Genomic DNA, 20,070 nt, shown 5'->3' with positions numbered 1-20,070 from the left:
TTACACAAAGAACTCAAAGAAGCAGATAGCCACAAATTGATGTCATTTATTCTCTCCTTATTCCATTCCAGATCCCCTGTCTCTGACGGTCTGGGGTTTGGAGATGGCTTCCTGGTCCCACACCACAGAGCTCTCATCTGTAGAACAACAGCACAGCTGCCTCGGTGATCTCCCGGCTGCTGCTAGAACCCTGATGAGTTCCGTATCCACTCCAGTCAAAGGAGGAGAAATCCCCACACTGCTTGGGATTGCTCTCCGGGAAGAATCCTCCTCCACCGATGCAGTGCTGGGAACACAAAGAAGGGACACAGGGAGGGCTCGGATTGGCTGCTGACACCAGCGGGCTCTTAGTGGCCCACTCCCCCAGAATCGTCCACCACTCCCTCCCATGAAGCTCTTTTCTCCACTGGACTCCATGATGGGTTCCTGCCACCCACATGGGAGACTCAGATGGAGTTTCTGGTACCTGGCTTCAGCTCGATACAGCCCCAGCTATTGCAAGCATTTGTGGAGTGAGCCAGCAAATGAAAAATCAAGCTCACTTGCTTGCTCGCTCACTCTCTCTCTCTCTTTCTCTGACTCTTCCTCTTTCTTTGTTACTCTGCCTTTCAAATAAATAAATATTATGAAATATATTTACAAAGGAAATGAAATCAGCCTTTGAAAGAGTTATCTGTACCCCCATGTTTATTGCAGCTCAATTCACAATAGCTATAGATATGGAATCAACCCAGATGTCCATCAAGTGAAGACTGGGTAAAGAAATTATGGGATACATACACCATGGGATACTACACAGCAGCAAAAATAAAAATTAAATCCTGTCATTTACAACAAAATGGATGAAACTGGAAAACATTATACTTAGAGAAATAAGTCAATCCCAAAAAGACAAATACAATATGTTCTCCCTGATCTGTGGTAACTAATGGAGTATCTAAAAGGTAATCTATAGAAGTGAAACTGACACTTTGAGATGTGACTTTGAACAGCCCTTGTTTAGACTTGTGCAACATTTTTTTTTAAACTATTTGTTGAACTCTTTACTTAGTGTAGGGTTAATCCTATGTGTATAAAGTTCATTGAAATTAGATCATAGTAAAATATAGAATGGGAATAGGAGAGGGAGGAGGAAGAAGGGTGGGAGAGCAGGAAGAGCACAGAGTGGGAAGAATCACTATATTCCTAAATTTGCATTTATGAAATCCATGAAGTTTGTATGCCTTAAATTAAAAAAAATTTAAATATATTGATAAGGGCAAGTGCTGCTGCACAGTGGGTTAAAGCTACTACTTGTGGTGCCAGCATCCTATATCAGGGTGCTGACTTGAATTCTCATTACTCGGCTTCCTATCCAGCTTCCTGCTAATGCACCTGGGAATGCAAAATTAAATGACCCAAGTACCTGGGCCCCTGCCACACATGTGGGAGATCAGGACAGAGTTCCTGGCTCTTGGCTTCAGACTGGCCCAGACCTGGCTACTGTGGCCATTTGGGGAATGAACCAGTGGATAGAAGACATCTCTTTTTTAAAAAAGATTTATTCCTTTATTTGAAAGGCAGAGTTAGAGAGAGGCATTTGGTTCACTCGCCAAATGACGACAACAACCAGAGCCAGACTGATCCAAAACCAAGAGCCAGGAGCTTCTTATAGATCTCCACACGGGTGCAGGGGCCTAAGCACTTGAGCCATCTTCTGCTGCTTTCCCAGACCATAGCAGGGAGCTGGATCAGTGGTTTTACCCACTACAACATAGCACCAGCCCCAGACGATGTCTCTTTCTCTCTGTCTCTTCCTCTCTCCCTGTCACTCTACCTTCCAATAAATCATTCTTTTAAAAAAAATGCAGAGGGCCAACATTGTGGTACAGTGGGTTAATCCATTGCCTGTGACACCTTCATCGCATATGAATGCAGGTTTGAGTCCCAGCTGCTCCACTTCCAATCCAGCTCCCAGCTAATATGTCTGGGAAAGGAGTAAAAGATGATCCAAGTACCTAAACCAGTGCCACTCACATGGAAGATCTTGATGGAGTTCCTGGCTCCTGGCTCCTGGCTCCTGCCTCCTGGCTTTGGCCTTGCCCAGCCCCAGCCATTGTGGCCATTGTAGCTAGTTGGAGAGTGAACCAATGGATGGATGGTATCGCTCTCCTTCTCTCTATATAACTCTGCTTTTCAAATAAATAATCTTTAAATAAATACATGAGTAAATAAGATATATTGATAAGCAAGATTCTAACAAAATGAATTATGTTCCTGTGACATCATCAACAGTCAATAGAGTGAGAGCAAGTGAGCATCCACAGAGACACACACTGATGGAGCCACTCAAGCACAGACACACACACAAACTCACACAGGCATTCACAGATACACAGACACATGTCCGGGCATACACAGGCACATATATACATATAATCACATACACATACACATACACATATATACACACATAGACACACTCACACAGAGACACACACCCACAGGGCACTGAACTCCTAAAATACTCACATGCTCAGTGTTACAGCCAGTAACTCTTATCCCAGCACACAGTGCGTTGGCTGCTCTCTCATTGTTAAACACCCTGAACTGGACAAATCCGGCAACAAATTCCACTGAAAAAGAAGAAAGTAAAGTCAAGTATTCAAACAGAGGGCTGCAAATAGCTTCTCTCTGACCTGCCCGGGGAGACTCTAAGCCCAGAGCCCAGGCTATAGCCATACCCCATGCCATTGGGGGTGTAGCCCACTGCCTCTATTTGTTGCCCGTGGCTTGTGCATCCCTAGCCTGAATTTGTCCTGGTGAGAACTTCTGTCTATCTGGGAGGAGACAGATAACACCAGGGTTTACAAAAGGATGTTCCTCTGCCTAGGACTTGGAAGAGAAATTAGACTCAACAGAAAGACCACTAAGAAAACCTCCAAAGATCTGGGAGGAGCAGCAGTGAGCAGATGTGGCCCCTGCTGCTCTTCCCATGGCTCTATTTGCCAGGTGTGGGTTCTCCCAATCATTGCCTGCCCCCCCTCCACACAGAAAATGCCAACAGTAATGGCTTTGACTTTGCCATATAAGACTTACTCCTGCCATTTTATTATACTGAAAAATATCTGTTTAAGATAATTAACAGGGGCTGGCACTGTGGCATAGTGGGCTAAGACTGCCTGCAGCACTGACATCCCATATGGCCACCAATTCATGTCCTGGCTGCTCCTCTTCTGATCCAGCTCTCTGCTGTGGCCTGGGAAAGCAGTAGAAGGCGGCCCAAGTCCTTGGACCCCTGCAGCCGTGCAGGAGACCTGGAAGAAGCTCCTGACTCCTGGCTTCAGATCAGCCCAGCTCCAGCTGTTGCAGCTGTTTGGGGAGTTAACCAGAAAATAGAAGACCTCTCTCTCCCTCGGTCTGTAACTCTACCTCTCAAATAAATAAATAAATTCTTTTTTTAAAAAAGATGATTAATAGTTATCCTTCACAACAAAAATGAATCTTTCCCACCACTTTGCTAGCTGTTCTTCCTGAGAACATGAGCCTGACTGAGCCTTTCCTTAACTATTGTAAGAAGTCAGGGTAAGTGGGTGAGAAACCTGGGCTTGTGTCCTCTAAAATGGAAATAACAGGAATCCTGAATTCATCATTTTCTCATGATGAGTAAAGGACTCAGGTTATGTCAAGAGCCCTGTCAAGAAAACAGACTGGCATGCTGTAAATGCTTAGTAAATACCAGCGATTATGAATAGTTGTTAGCAATTTCCCCAAAGGTATGCAGGAGGCCAATGATGGGACTCACACTGGCTGTCAGGTGAGTAATAAGATGCAGTTTTCTGGGCATTGCCAAAGTCATAGAGCACAGGAATCGCCGGGCCGTTGTTAGTCCAACACTTCCCTGATCCGTATTTCACTGGGTATTTCTGCAGGGGCCGGGAAGAGAGGTTATGTGAGGAGACTAGACAGGCTGGCAAACCATGGAGACAGAAATTCCTTTTAGTTTGCTCATTATGCAGACACCAGTCTCAGTAACAGTGATTCCTTTCTCCCCAGTGGTCCCAAGTCCCTTGTCCCTCTCCATCTGCCTTTGCCTGGCTCAGACCTTCTGGGAGAGAGGCAGGACATGGGTTCACAGTGAACTAGAAGTAAGAGAAACAACCAAGCACAGGTTCTCAGGAGTGATGTCAGAACCACAGAGCAGATCTGCTCCACCCCAAACATGTGAATCTCTATTCACCAAAGAAAGTACCCACAACTGGACCCAGCATTGTGGCACAGTGGATTAAACCACCATCTGAGAGGCCAGCATCTCATATGAGTACCAGTTCAAGTCCTGGTTTCTCCACTCCCAGTCCAGCTCCCTGATCCCTTTTAATGTGCCTGGGAAAGCAGTCAAAGATGACCCAAGTACTTGGGTTCTGCCACCCACATGGGAGACCCAGATGGAGTTCCAAGTTCTTGGTTTCGGTCTGCCCCAACCCTGGCTGTTGTGGTCATGCTGCTCTTCCCATGTCTCTATTTGCCAGGTGTGGGTTCTCCCGATCATCGCCTGCCCTCCTAACACAGTCAATGCAAACAGTGAACCAGGAAAAGTGCCCACATCCAGTAGCCCTGTGTACCTGGTAGAGGCCAAACAGATTGTGTCCCAAGTTCTGGAAGAAGCCAGTGTTGGTGCGGTACCTCAGCAGGGACCTCTTCCTCCAGTGCTGCAGGGGCGTCTTGTTGGGCACGTGCCAGATTTCCAGGTCCTGGGCCTGGATGTCGTAGTAGCCGGGGTTCTGGGGGGCAGCACATACTGAGACAACCAGCCCAGGAGGTCCCATCTGGCAGAAGACCCCCATGGGCAGCCCTGGTTGAGCTGGTGGCTCGGGGCTCAGGTGGGACATGGACAGCAGCCTCAGACAACCCCACGTTCAGCAAACAATGACTCCCCACCACTACTCCAGTCCATCATGGTCTTTCTTGTAGGGGGAAGATGTGGTCAAGACATCTAAGCCTTCTTCTCCAACCCTACTCCATGTCCCTACCCGAGAACCCTCCCTCCTGCCTGCATGTGGCCCTGCAAACTCAACTCCTCACCTTGCCCAAGGTGGGAAAGAGGCATGGTACCAACCTTGTAGTCATCACTTGTGGCTGCCTCCGCAGACCCAAATGTGTTGTAATTGGCCCAGTTGCCGTCCCCCTCGGGGTAGTCTGCTCTGTTGCCCTGCTGACTGGACCAGCGATCACCCGACGTGCACTTTCCAGCCATGTAGTTCTCGTGCACACTGGCCACCAGGGTCCAGCCACCACCCCCTGAGGTCATGTCACAGAAGGTCTGGTAGATGACCCCATTCTCAGTGCGGAGGAAATACAGGCCATCTGTAGAGAGTACCAGACAGAACTTTCTGTCTGCAAGCTCATGGTACAGCTCAGCCCCATTCCCAGAACAGCCCTGGGAAGTCCACAGTGTACTCTGAAGACTCCCACACAAAATCACTTGTTAGAAGATAATTCTCTCTTGATGTGAATGGAAGGGGAGAGGGAGTGGGAAAGGAGAGGTTTGCGGGTGGGAGGGACAGTATGGGGGGGGGGGAAGCCATTGTAATCCATAAGCCGTACTTTGGAAATTTATATTCATTAAATAAAAGTTAAAAAAAAAAAAAAAGAAGATAATTCTCGGGCTGGCGCTGTGGAGTAGTAGTTTAAGTTTCTGCCTGCGGTGCGGGCATCCCATATTGGGCGCCTGTTCAAGTCCTAGATATTCCAGTTTCAATCCAGCTCTCTGTTAACAGCCTGGTAAAACAGTGAAAGATGGCCCAAATTCTTGGGCTCCTGCACCCACGTGGGAGACCCAGAAAAAGCTCCTGGCTCCTGGCTTCAGATCAGACCGGCTCTGGCCATTGTGGCCATTTGGGGAGTGAACCAGTAGATGGAAGAACTGTCTCTCTCTCTCTCTTTCTCTCTCTCTCTCTCTGTCTTTTCCTCTCTCTGTCTATAATTGTGCCTCTCAAGTAAATAAATAAATCGTCGGAAAAATATGAGACAATTCTCTGTGGGTGACACGGCTGTGCACACCTATAAGCAGAGGTACTGTCTGTCTTCATTCCACACGATCTTCAGTGTGTAGAAAGCAAGTAGTCTTGAGAGAGAGAGAGAGTCTCTCCTTCTGCACAGTGCTCTTTTTGGCCAGGAGAGGCCAGATATGAGCAGCCACAACGGCATCTACACCAGAAGATGGCCTCTGTGCGTCTCAGAAGTGATTGGTCCCTGCCCACCAAATAAGATTTTTTTTTAAGATTTATTTATTTGAAAGTCAGAGTTACACAGAGAGAGGAGAGGCAGAGAGAGAGAGAGGTGTTCTGTCTGATGGTTCACTCCCCAGATGGCCACAACAGCCAGAGCTGCGCCAATCCAAAGCCAGGAGCCAGGAACTTCTTCCGAGTCTCCCACGTGGACGCAGGGGCCCAAGGACTTGGGCCCTCTTTTACTGCTTTCCCAGGCCAACCATATACGATTTAGTTCTCTAAGCTCAGAGTTCCTCTCCTGTCCATAACCCTACAGAAGGCTAGCCCCGCTGTGGCACCCTGGTGACCTTTCCCATTTCCACATGAGCTACGCAACTATCAGAAGCCTCAGCAGAAAGCCTGTGATTCTCCTGAAGCAAGGAAACACGGCAAACTTGGGAGGAGCTGTTCCAAGGTCATTTCTCACCTCCTCCCCACCCCCACCACCATCTTTCACAGACACTCTCCCAAGGCTGTCATCATGACGTTTCTCATCACCTCCCAGGTTCTGATGAGGAATGAGATTTCTTGCCTTGCCCAACCCCCACCCCTTAGGGGACTGCTTAGCTGCAGCCTAGGCTAGCTCCTCATCCACAGAGCACCCTACTACCCATGCTGCCTGATCAGCTGGACTCTTCCATTCCTGCTCCGTCCGGTGGAACAAGGAATAGGAGATCATGCTGATCTTCATGTTTCTGTCCATGTGAGTAGTAAACTAATGCTAAAACAGACTTGTTGTTTCTTAACACGCGTTTTTGTCAACCTGCTTGACAAACCCACTGCATGTGTTGGCATCATCGGGCCAGCACAAGAAAATGCTGGTACTCTCGCTCCTGCTGCTACTGCTGCTGAAGTCTCTGGCTCAAGAGTCCCACATTTTCTACCAGCATCATGAGACAGTGGCAGGCTAAGCCACAAGCTTACAAGTAGGGGGAAATCATAGACTCTCCACAGTTCTCGCCGCCAGCATGAGCGTCACCAGGATCACTGCATTCTCCCTGTGTTCAGAAGATGGTGTGACTGGAGCAAGATGCAAAACCTCAAAATTCCCCCTGGAGAGCTCCTTGGGCAGAGCTGGAGCCAGACAGAACATTCCCCCTGGTTTCCAGCTGTTACCAGGCTTCCAGGAGACAATGCTAGACTGGTTCATTACTTACCATCTGCTCTCTGGCAACTTTGTTTGATTTCCTTGCAGCTTCTAGGCAGGGAAGAAAAGGAAGATGCACAGAGTTTGTCCTGCCAGAACATCTCAAGAGAATGGTTCACAGCTGGAGGATGTGAGAATAATTCTCATTAATGTCTGGCACCATGGAAGTTAGCTTTCCTGGCCATTAGTTCTCAGTCCCTGCCCACTGCGTTAGTTCATCACCATGTTCTGAAGTCCCAAGAGGTCAAGGGTTCTCTTCACTAATACCATCTAATCTCACAACTAATACAAGCTGAACACACAGAAACTACCCCTCAACTAATTTCAATTATATCCCAGCAATGGGAGCTTCCTAAACACTGGGCATTCAAAGACGCTGTGATGCACTCTTTCGAGAGATCACATGGGGAAGAGTCATAGAGAGGAACACAGCCGAGAATGGATAGAGAGTCCCACCTATAGGGGCAGGGATGTGAACCTGATGGGGAAGGAACCAGAGGTAATTTAGAGCAGGTTGATTGTGATCGTATGAATAGGAGTTGGACATGAGACAGGAGGGAGAGAGAACACTCCGGGGGGGGGGGGGTGGTTGTGAGGAGAAAGCATGCAAGATGAGCTGAAGAGACAATGGAGTACAGTCCAGTCTGCTGAATCCCACAGGTCGGTCACTTACTACAGCTGGAACACAGCTGATATGGGGAAGAGTAAAAGCTAAAGGCAAGAAATGACCAGAAGGCAGCAGATGAAGAGCCTAGTATATTAGTCTAAAAGGCTGCAAATCATCCTGGAAGCCTGGCAGAGTGAGGGGGAGTGGGGTGGGAAGAGGAGTGCATTTTGAAAGAAAGACCCCCAAGTTAAAGTCTACGGTCATACCACCCTGAACGTGCTTGATCTCATCTGATCTTGGAAGCTAAGTAGGGTTGAGCTGGGTTAGTACTTGGATGGGAGAACTCAGGTTAAAACCCCAGACAAGGGCCAGTGCTGTGGCGTAGCAGGTAAAGCCACCGCCTGCAGTGCCAGCATCCCATATGGGTGCCAGTTCAAGACCCGGCTGCTTGAGGGTGGCTCAAGTCCTTGGGCCCCTGCACCTCTGTGGGAGACCTGGAGGAAGCTCCTGGCTCCTGGCTTCAGATCAGCACAGCTCTGGCCCTTGCAGCCAATTGGGGAGTGAAGCAGTGGATAGAAGACCTCTCTCTCCCCCCCTCTCTCTAAATCTCCTCTCTCTGTGTAACTGTGACTTTCAAGTAAAATAAATAAATCTTTAAAAAGAAAAATGCCAGACCAGCTCTGATTGCAGAGGTTTCTGGGGTAGACCCTTAATATCACTGATCCTCCTTTTCTTCAGCTTTAAGACGTCATTCCTAAGTTCTTACTCATGGAGATCAAGTGAGATGACTGCAAATGTGCTTGTTAATTGATGAATTGAAATAAATAACAGAACCCAGGAAGAATGGAAAACACCACTGGATGCCCATTATGAGAAGTGGAATAGTAAGAATGCTGAGTAGAGAAAGACTGGATGTGGTGGACACTGACCGCCCAGCTCCCACTTCAGACCCTGGGAGAGGATGCAGTCCTCACTCACCCTGGAGCCCCCTTGCAGCCTCAAAGGCACAGGAACAGGGCCTCAGAACCTGCCATAGCTACTGTCCAAACTGCTCCCAGACCCCAGGACAGGACAGAAATCGGCACTGAGTCTACTCTGCAAGTTGGCCTCCAACTGTGGGTTCTGGTCATCTCCACGACTTCCCTTCTTGCCCTGGACTTCAGAACTCAGCCCAGCTCTGTGTCCCCCACTGCCCTCTATACCCCAGAGTGATTTACCTGCACTGCATTCTTTGGTGGCCACAGAGAGGAACAGCAGGAGGCAGAGTCTGGTCATTGTTCTCTAAGGGGAAACAAGATGCACAAGGTCATTGCCTGGGCCATCCCTTGTCTTCCTCCATTCTTACTCCCTGACCTTTCAGAGTCAGGAACCCTCCAAAGGTAAGGGATGGGCTTCTGAGCATTCTGGAACCTCCTGGAATAGCCCTCACCCCTACCCAGCCCTACAAATATCCCAGGGGTATGACCCTTTTTCCTGAACTCTGAATCCCTGGGACTGAGACTGAGACCTGGGCTGGCGTCATTGTTCCACATACACACAGGTCTTATCTCAAATTCAAAAACACCTTCTCACCAGCACAGACAGCTCCCTCCTTCCTTCCTTACAGGTGCCAGAAGCCGTTAGTTCCCTGCTGGGTGGAGACTCAGAGCTCCCTCCACAGAAGGTCCTGATGTGGAGTGAAGGGCTGAGCCTTTTATGGGAAAAGCCAAACCAGTAAGGCCCGCCCAGCCCAGCCCTCCCCTCCCTCTGAGCCCCTCCCTTTGAGGGTACCTGAGCCTGGGCCCTGGGAATGAGGCGGGCCTTGGCACTGCTGGAGGGAACAGGGTGCTGGGCTCTTGTTCACCCATGTGAGGAGGGGCACCTGCTTCATCAGCGCACACCTCACAGTGTCATCAGACTGAGGATCCATCAGACCCTGCAGAACCTCCCTGCCTCCTACCCATCCCATCCCGATCAGATGCTCCTGCACCCTGTACACCTCTCTGTCAACAAATCACCTTCCAGTCTCTCCTCACACCCCTCTGTGAGCCCTTCTCTGACACCTCCACCCCAGCCAAGGTGATGGCTTCGTCCTTTGTCCTATGGCTGTACACTGCCCGAACACTAATGGTCACATATGTCACACTATAATTTCATTGTTTTAGCTTTTTTTCAGAAATAATTTAAAATTTACAAATTGCTGCAAAAATAAAATAGTGCCAAAACACACATATACCCTTTATCTATTTATTGTTGTAAATATTTTAAGCCATTTACTTTATTATTGATGCTCTCTATATACTTGTATACACGCACAAATTTTCATACTCACACTTTCTGAACTCTTTGAGGGGAAGTTACAGGTACCATGGCCTCTGCCCCTAAATAGGTATGTGTTTTCTAACATTGAGCATAGTCTCACATATAACCATGTACAACTATCAACTTCATGTCATTAACTGTTTTTAAATAACAGATACTTCCCTAGGGTATACAAGCTTGGGGGTCATGCTGAGTTGGCATCAATGGCACTGAAATTTCTCTGGTTTCCAGCTCCTTCCATTGTAAAAAGATTTCCAAGGGTCAGTGCTCTGGAATCGCAGGCAAAGTCATTGCCTGCAATGCTGACATCCCATATGGGTGCAGTGCTGGCTGCTGCACTTCCTGTCCAGCTCTCTGCTATGGCCTGGGAAAGTCGTGGAAGATGGCCCAAGTGCTTGGGCCCCTGCACCCATGTGGGAGACCCGGAAGAAGCTCCTGGCTCCTGGTTTCAGATCAGCCCAGCTCCAGCCATTTAGCCACTTGGGAAGTGAAACAGCAGAGGGAAGACCTCTCTCTCTCTCTCTCTCTCTCTCTCTGCCTCTCAAATAAATAAATCTTTAAAAAATAAAAATAAAAGATTTCCAATCTCCTTGAGGTCTATAAGCCCCAGGGGAAGTACTGTGTGTGTGGCAACCAAGACTTTTCCATTTCACACCTACTCCCAGCACCCCTGATTCCTCTCAACACTGCCACCGCTGCAGCCTTGCTCGCCCCTTTGATTTGGCATTCCTGATGGCTCCTATGCTGAGCCTGGTGTCTGGAGCAAGTTGCTGATGTTCAGGGCACTGTTTGCCCTTTCTCCCAGGCCTCCAGGGCACCTCGCTGGCAGAGGACCCATCCACCTTGTTCAGTGATGAAGATGGGAAACACCTCACTGCCCTTCCGCTGGGCACCTAAGCCAGATTTTTCTCTGGGTGTGTCAGTGACCGCCATAAACCTTCTCTCTTGGTGCTCCCTGCAGCTCGCTCGCTCGCTCTCTCCCTCACTCAGACCCAGGGGATGAGGCTAGAGGAAAAGTCTGAAGGACAACAGGCTATATTTGATTGACTTTTGTTTTGGGAGGATTATATAGGTTCCTTATCAAAAAACTTCTGAATCCCCTTATTCAACAATGACTATGTGTGTGGCCATCCACCATATCTCCAGGGTTGCACAAAATACCTGGTACAACTAAGGTCCTCAGTAGGCATTTGGGGAACAAAAGCAATTGACCCCAGGGGTTACAAAAAGGCATACTGCTACCCGCAGGCTCAATAAATTTCTCAGAACATTAATGTCCAATGCAAAATTTAGAAGTTTTCTTATCTATGCTACCATTCCAACCATCAGATACCCAATGAAAGTCCTAACACACACAACAGCCTGGTGTTTATTGCTGCTTTGGGAGAACAAAGGAAGACATGTGATGTCCTATTTGGCCAAGCCAGAGAAAACCGCGGGCAGCCACCATCAGACAGATAGGAACACAGACAGATGTTGAAAGCCAAGGAACCAGCTGGAAAGCAGATTCACATGGGAGAGAGGTTTCCCTGGGACTGCTCAGTCGACGGGGAAAGTGCAGGTCGATGCTCCTTAGGACCAGCACTCCTGTCCTACAGGCAATTCAAGGAACATGTGGCTCCAAGAGAGTGGATGAAAGAGACCTGGTGCTAACATTACATATTTCCAGATGTCTCTTATCCACTTGGTGTATTTATTTGCAATGCCTGAAATGTTTAAATCTCAATTTTTAATCTCTGGAGTTAATCTTCATGCATGATGGCAGTGAAGTTCTAAATTGACTTTTCAATCTGCAAATTTGTTTTTCCAAAATTATTTCTGAATTTCCTTCAGTCACAATTAATGCCTGCACTAGGAACTACATGCATTCTTTTTTGTTTAATTATTTTATTTATTTGAAAGACACAGTTACAGAGAGAGGTAGAACCAGAAGGAGGTCTTCTGTTCCACCGGTTCAATCCCCAGATGACTGCAACGGCCAAAGCTGAGCTGATCTGAAACCAGGAGCCAGGAGCTTCTTTCAGGTCTCCCACATGGGTGCAGGAGCCCAAGGAGCCCATGGAGCTGGCATTGTAGCATAGCAGGTTAAGCAGCTGCCTATGATCACTGCCTTTGATGCCAGTATCCTATATAGGTGCTGGTTCCAGTTCCCACTGCTCCACTTCCCATCCAGCTCCCTGTTAATGGACCTGGAAGAAGTGGAGGATGGCCCAAGTAGTTGGACCCCTTCTGCCCATGTAGGAGACCCTGATGAAGCTCCTAGTGCCTAGCTTTGGTCTGGCCCAGCCATGACCATTGTGGCCATGTGGGGAGTGAACCAGCCGATGGAAAGTCTCTCTCTTTCTGTCTCTTCTTCTCTCTGTAATTCTGCCTTCCAAATAAATAAATATTATAAATAATAATAAAATATAATATTATTTAAAAACAAGACTTTAATGTTTATTTATTTATTTGTGTGTTTGAAAGGCAGAGACAGGGGCCAGCGTTGTGGCATAGCAGGTAAAGCCGCAGCCTGCAGAACTGATATCCAATATGGGCGCTGGTTCAAGTCCCTGCTAATGAAAAAGCAGTGAAAGATGGCCCAAGTGCTTGGGCCCCTGCACCAGCATGGGAGACCCAGAAGAAGCTCCTGGCTCCTGGCTTCAGACCCACCCAGCTCTGGCTGTTGCAGTCATTTGGTGAATGAACCAGCAGACAGAAGGCCTCTCTCTCCCTCTCTTTTTCTGTCTCTCCCCCTCTCTCTCTGTAACTCTGCCTTTCAAACTGATAAATAAATCTTAAAAAAAAAAAAAAAAAAAGGCAGTGACAGATAGAGGGAAGGATTTAGAGAGAATCCATACAACTGGTTTACTCCCCAAATAGCTACAACACCTGGGGTTGGAATAGACTGAAGGAGCCAGAAACTCCATTTGGGTCTCCCACATGGAGTCAAGAACCCAACTAATTGAGCCATCATCTGGTGCCTCACGGGACACATTAGCAGGAAGTGACTCAGAAGCAGAGGCAGGACTCAATCCCAGGTATTCTGATTTGAGCTGCAGGCATCCCAAATTGTAGCTTAATCAACTGTACCTCGATGCCCACCCCATTAACAAGATTTCTAATCACCAAATATTCAGTTACATAATTTTTTTTTTTTTGCATGGCAATCCAAATTTATTGAACTACTGATGCTAAGTTATACAAAATTGCACCACTTTAATTAAGGCTTTTAGTTTACATTTGGCCACCTCAAAGTAGTTGTAACATTAGGTTGGTCAATTTAAATACTGTGGCTCCCTGTTGGATAGACACACAATCTTTACACCCAAACGTTAATGCATACAAAGCAACAAGGCATTGTTAAATAAAACAGCAATAATTACTGCAAATTAGGCCTTGTGACCAATTACACATGATTAAAATTACTTCCCACATTCACATCCACAGTACTCGTCCACCATTTAACATCTCAACCAAAACGTTACACATGTGAAACAATCACTAACAGGCAAAAGTACTAAACCTGTATATTTGGTATTGCAAATACACTTATGCATGAGCAAGCAAGGGATTCACAGTGAGAATCTACAGCTGCAGAAGCCTGAAAATGATTTACAAAAACTGTTAAATCATTAAAAAACTGTTTGAAAATATACACTTCTTGTTGTAGACCCCCACTGTACACACAACTATAAACATTGTTCCCTATGTAAACAAAAAAGGAAACATATAATAAGGAGATTTGAAAAGTCTGGACATTTCCTTCCCAACAGATATTAAAGGCAACGTCTTTAATCTAAGACATTATACTGAAAGGACTATCATATTTTAAAGACAAGATCACTGTCTCCACAGGTTTTTTAAAAATTAAAAAAACTATATAGCTGTGTTAATCAAAGCGCTTATTTTGTACAATACAATGATAATGACCTTGAATTTCTTAAAAAAAATTACAATAAGCTACAAGTATCAAAGAAGCGAAGTTATCTGGAGTAGTCTATATAGGAGCTCTTTGGACTTTCTTTTATTATGCTAAAATAGTGGTGCTTTTAGGATTTACATTATTGTACTCTCCAATACAAAGTATGGGGCGTGTTAAAGTATACAGTACACCATTTTCATACATGTACAACATTGGTGGATGAAGAATGTCTCTTAGAAGTAATACTGGATGTAGCCTCTGGTTTTACCAGCTGCATACTCTAGGGCTATTATATAAGTAAAAATCTCTCTTGTGATACTGGAAAGTGATTAGAATGTGCAAACTGATAGAGTAGCTTTCATCCGCCTTTTAAAGGGTACCACCACAGGAAAGTCCATTTAAGATGTTGGTAGGTTTTAACAAAGTTGGAATGCTGGCACTGTTGAATTGGGCAACAGTTCTTCAGACCTGGCTCAGAGCTACAGCACATTTAGTATATTAAAGCAGCTGACATGATGACTTTTTGCGGGCCTTCCCAGGCACTGGGGTTTTTCTGTTAATTTGCCGCACTAGGTCATAAAAGATCTCATTAACATTTATTTTTGATTTTGCAGAAGATTCTAAGAATGCACAGTTGTTCCATTGTCTTGCTAGATTTTGACCTTGTTCCTTTCCTACAACTCTTTCATCTTCCAAGTCACACTTATTACCAACCAGAATCATTGGAACATCATCAGTGTCTTTAACTCGAAGAATCTGTTCTCTCAGATCTTGTAAATCATTAAATGTGGACTGTGCTGTGATGGAATAAACTAATGCAAATCCTTGTCCATTTTTCATGTACAAATCCCTCATTGCTGTAAATTGTTCCGTTCCTGCAGTATCCAAGATTTCAAGCATACATTGCTGTGCATCTACTTCAACTTGCTTTCTGTAAGAATCTTCTATCGTAGGATCATATTTTTCAACAAAAATTCCTTGAACAAACTGTACAGTCAGAGCAGACTTTCCAACACCTCCTGAACCAAGAACGACTAGTTTATATTCACGCATGATGCAACCTTTCTAAAATTTAGTACCCTCTCACGCTGTCACCGGGTCCTCGCAGCCGGCGTCGCCCTGCGCTCCCTCCGGGTCACTGCTCCAGGCGCCACGGCGGTACTGCCGCTGCTGCCAGTTACATAATTTTTTTAAAAATTATCTACTTCTTGTTGGACACTTAAGCTATTTTCAAATTTCCATAACAATAAACACTGCAAGCATCCTAATACATATGTCTTTATTTATATCTATAATTATTTCCTAGAGGTGAAATTTCTGAACACTTCTGAAATAGTGTGAACACTTCTGAAGTTATCTATATTGTCCTCCTGATAACTTGTGCCAATTTTTATTAGTAGTGAAGACATGAGTCCATTTCTTTCCCCTTTTTTAAGATTTTATTTATTTATTTATTTGACAGGTAAGGTCTTCCATCTGCCGTTTCACTCCTCAAATGTCCCCAGTGGTCAGAGCTGAGCTGATCCAAAGCCAGGAACCAGGAGCTTCTTCTGGGTTTCCCACATGGGTGCAGCCAGGACATGCCCATATGGGATGCCAGTACTACAGGCAGAGGCTTAGTCTACTACACCACAGTGCCAAACCCCAATTTGATTTTTTTAAATAAACTTATAATCTTCATTTCCTTCATGATTAATGAAGTTGACATTGATGATGGGGGTGTGGATTTTGATCTGAGTTGCATTAAATCTGGAAAATAATTAAGGAATAATAGTCATTTTCAAATGTTTAACCTAACAAGAAATTTGGTTTGTCTATTTCTCCAATTGCTATATAAAATTTTTCTTTGTATACTTTAGATCTGATTATGTGTTTATGTGTCTAATTTTCTCATTAGATAAATCATCTTGAACAGTGGCAACACTTCTCTTCCAAGAAGCCCTATAGGATGGAGCCTGCTCCTTTGAGGTTCTTCAGTTTCCTCGTGGGTCAGATAGAGGTAGCAACTCAAACCCATAGTTCCTCGTCCCAGATAGCACCGGACGAGTTTGACTTCAAAAATGCGAAGATCCTCAAAAGAAATAGGTTGGATATTCTATATTTAGACTAATTTATTTCCAGCAGAATCAAAGGCAACCCTCATAATCAAACATGGTATTGCATTTCTTTGGAATTGTGGCCTTAACCAACCTCGTCCAATTACCATCAGGTCAAATGGAGATAATTCATGGCCATTCCCTTTGTATATTCTAAAACACTGAGAAAACATTAGGTCATATTCAATTACTTTATAATTGCTGAGCTCACCATCTGCTCCCTAATGGCTGCTCTCCAGGTAGTGTGGTATCACAGGGAAGTCAACATAAGCCTTCCTAAATGTGCCTTTTGTGTCAAATGGTCTGTGGGCCTAAACAAAGGGAGCAGGGCTGGCATTGTGGCATAACGGATTAAGCTGCCATCTGCAATGCCAGCATCCCATATGGGCACTGGTTCAAGTCCTGGCTGCTCCACTTCCAAGCCAGCTCCCTGTTAATGCACCTGAGAGAGAAGCAGAAGATGGCCCAAGTACATGGGCCCCTAAACCCATATGGGAGACCTGGATGAAGCTCCCAGCTCCTGGCTTCAGCCTGGCCTGAGTGAACCAGCAGATGGAAGATATATCTCTCTTTCTCTCCCTCTCTCTCTGTAACTCTGCCTTTCAAATACATAAAAGAAATCTTAAAAATATAAATAAATAAAATAGATGAAAGGAAAAAGGTAAAATAGCAACAGAGTCTGAGGGAAGCCACTGTTGGCCCAAGATCCATCCTGTTCCCAGGAATCACCAATTGGTCCCTAAAGTGCATGAAGTCAATGCCTCACATCACTGTAAATTATCATGGTGATACCAGTTCAAATTTCTAGATATTTATATAACATTTAAACAAAAATTTTAACAGGACCCAAAATTCCACAGAGTTGTACTGAAATACAAAATATTCTTAAAAATTAAAGTGATAATAACTGCATGATAAATAACTCAAAGTGATTAAAGCACGCAAATAATTTTTTTTTTTTTTTTGGACAGGCAGAGTGGACAGTGAGAGAGAGAGACAGAGAGAGGGGTCTTCCTTTTGCCGTTGGTTCACCCTCCAATGGCCGCTGCGGCCGGCGCACCGCACTGATCCGATGGCAGGAGCCAGGTACTTATCCTGGTCTCCCATGGGGTGCAGGGCCCAAGCACTTGGGCCATCCTCCACTGCACTCCCTGGCCACAGCAGAGAGCTGGCCTGGAAGAGAGGCAACCGGGACAGAATCCGGTGCCCCGACCGAGACTAGAACCCCGTGTGCCGGCACCGCAAGGCAGAGGATTAGCCTAGTGAGCCGCGGCGCCGGCCAATAAATTTTAATTAAATGTATTCATTAGTATGTTCTAATATCACCCTAGTACTATTTACTTGTTTACCTGTGACAAAAACTGGGAAATCGTGCTAAGTTACAAAATGTGCCTGAAAGATGTAGAAAAAAGAACCCAATCCATTTCCCTTAGAATAGAATCCCAGGAGATTTCATTCTGCCTCTAATGTTTGATTTGACTAGAAACAGAAGCCTTGAGAAAAATATTCATACCCCCCTCTAGCTAATTGTATGAAATCAGATTGGCCATTGGGGCCACCGCCATGACTCATTTGGTTAATCCTTCACTTGTGGCGCCAGCATCCCACATGGGCACCAGGTTCTAGTCCTGGTTGCTCCTCTTCCTCTACTGTGGCCCAGGAAGGCAGTGGAGGATGGCCCAAGTGCTTGGGCCCCTGCACTCGCATGGGAGACCAGGAGAAACACTTGGCTCCTGGCTTCGGATCAGCATAGCTCCACCCATAGCGGCCATTTGGGGGGTGAACCAATGAAAGAAAGACCTTTCTCTCTGTCTCTGTCTCTCTCTCTTTCTCTCTCTCTCACCATCTAACTCTAGCTGTCAGATAAAAAGAAAGAAAGAAAGAAAGAAAGAAAGAAAGAAAGAAAGAAAGAAAGAAAGAAAGAAAGGAAGGAAGGAAGGAAGGAAGGAAGGAAGGAAGGAAGGAAGGAAGGAAGGAAGGAAGGAAGGAAGGAAGGAAGGAAGGAAGGAAGGAAGGAGGGAAGGAAAGAAAGAAAGAAAGAAAGAAAGAAAGAAAGAAAGAAAGAAAGAAAGAAAGAAAGAAAGAAAGAAAGAAAGAAAGAAAGAAAGAAAGAAATAGAGAGAGAGAAAATCAGACTGGTCACCTTACTTCTCTAGGTATCACTATTCTCACCTGTAAAGGAGGCCCTGATCCAGCAGCAGGGGCTGGAATGACAGCTGAAGCGCCCAGATTCCTAGGCTAACAAGCAAAGGAAGACAGATACAGGAGGGTCCTCTCAGCAAACACCCAGGGGAAAATAAAGAACAGGAATAAGGATTCAGAAGCAAGAAGTGGAAGGAGACAGTACAGCAGCCCAGCTGGGAGAGCAAACCCTTACCATTCCCTTGGGGAAGCTCCATTTCCTCAATTGGGGAGTGAGGCGATTATCACCTCTCACGGGCATTATCATGAGAATCAAAAGGGATGGTTTATGTGTAACACTTTGTAAACTGCAAAACACTGCACAAGCACTAGATAACATGAACTTCTTTGGAACTGTGGTGCCTACCATCTGCTCCCTAGTGCCTAGTCCCCGGATAAGGTGGCATCAAAGGGAATTCGAACTTGCCTGAATGAGCCTGTTGTGTCAATCGGTCCTCAGATTCTGGAGGAAGGAAAGGGAGGGCACAGGTGAGAAGCTGGAGCCAGGGCCTGGGATCTCCTTTGCAGTTCAGAAAAGTCCCTGCCTCCAGAAACCACTTATTGAACTCTGCGTTTGGTAATTAACGTCAGACCCTCACCAAACTGAGGCTGAAATAAAATATTTCAGTAAATCATTTTTACAGAGATTGATTGATTGCTCTAAAAAGCGGGGTGGCAGAGAACACAAGATCTTATATCCACTGGTTCATTTCCCAAATGCCCACAAAGCCAGGGATGGAAGCCAAGAACTCCATTGGGGTCTCGCATGGGGGTGACAGGAAGCCACGCACTTGAGCCATCATCTGCTGCCTCCCAGGTCCATCAGCAGAAAGCTGGATCAGAAGTGCTGAACAGCCAGGACTCAAACCAGGCACCCGAAAATGAGATGCAGGCATTCCAAGTGCACCACAACACTGACAGCAATAACAACTACTTTATGTAAAATTTGGCTTCAAAATCATTTGCAAGGGCAGGCATTTGGACTAGTAGTTAAGATGCCAGTTGGTGTGCCCATGAGCTATATCAGACTATCTGGGTTCAATTCCCACTTCCAGCCCCTGGCTCCTGCTAATGATGACCCTGAGAGACAAAGGTGATAGCTGTAATATTTAGGTTCTTGCCACCCACATAGGAGATCTGGATTGAGTTCCTGGCTCCCACCTTTGACCTCGGCCTAGCACAGTCATTGTGGGAGTTTGGGAGTGAGCCAGTAAAGGATAGGAGTTATTTATCTGTTTCTTTCTCTTTGTCTCTCAAAAAAATTTTTTAAATAAATTACAATGTATGATTATGACCATGTATGTTTTTGACACCCCAACATTTTATTTCTTCTTAGGTAAAAACCTTGCAATCCTAATCAATATTCTGATTTATACAGACCACTCAGGTAATTCAGAACAAGAAAATAGGACCCATCCATTATCCTTGGACCAAGAATCCCCCTGAAACATCTAATTGGTGCCACTCCATGAAGTGGTGGGTACAGTAGGGAAAGAACCAGTTCTATACATGCACTGTTTTGCTGGGACAAGGTAGACCTCTCTGAATCCGAGAGTTTTACCTGCTAAACAGATAATGAGGTTTGC

General features: G+C 45.8%; 2 protein-coding genes across 3 annotated transcripts; both read right to left on the bottom strand.

The window, feature by feature from the left end:
- Positions 1 to 133: 133 nt before the first annotated feature.
- On the bottom strand, positions 134 to 9,664 carry LOC100340925 (intelectin-2). Of its 2 annotated transcripts, none has more exons than XM_070077465.2 (8): positions 9,575 to 9,664; positions 9,220 to 9,283; positions 7,406 to 7,516; positions 5,096 to 5,343; positions 4,602 to 4,760; positions 3,785 to 3,905; positions 2,512 to 2,615; positions 134 to 286 (listed from the first exon to the last, which is right to left on the bottom strand). In XM_070077465.2, the coding sequence occupies exons 2-8, from the start codon at positions 9,275 to 9,277 to the stop codon at positions 134 to 136; spliced, it is 954 nt and encodes a 317-aa protein (XP_069933566.1). In that variant the 5' UTR covers positions 9,278 to 9,283; positions 9,575 to 9,664. The 2 variants fall into 2 exon arrangements, with proteins under 2 accessions (XP_069933566.1, XP_089155834.1); XM_089299708.1 differs by having other exon boundaries at positions 9,607 to 9,661.
- Positions 9,665 to 13,430: 3,766 nt separating this feature from the next.
- Positions 13,431 to 15,382, bottom strand: LOC100348218 (ras-related protein Rap-1b). Its single transcript, XM_070077464.2, has one exon. The coding sequence runs from the start codon at positions 15,258 to 15,260 to the stop codon at positions 14,706 to 14,708; it is 555 nt and encodes a 184-aa protein (XP_069933565.1). The 5' UTR covers positions 15,261 to 15,382; the 3' UTR covers positions 13,431 to 14,705.
- Between the last annotated feature and the right edge of the window lie 4,688 nt (positions 15,383 to 20,070).

Source organism: Oryctolagus cuniculus, chromosome 7 (genome assembly GCF_051225735.1).
Source record: "Oryctolagus cuniculus isolate XC-2025 breed Fujian yellow rabbit chromosome 7, ASM5122573v1, whole genome shotgun sequence".
NCBI lineage: Eukaryota > Metazoa > Chordata > Mammalia > Lagomorpha > Leporidae > Oryctolagus > Oryctolagus cuniculus.
This window is presented reverse-complemented; position numbering and strand designations above follow the sequence as displayed.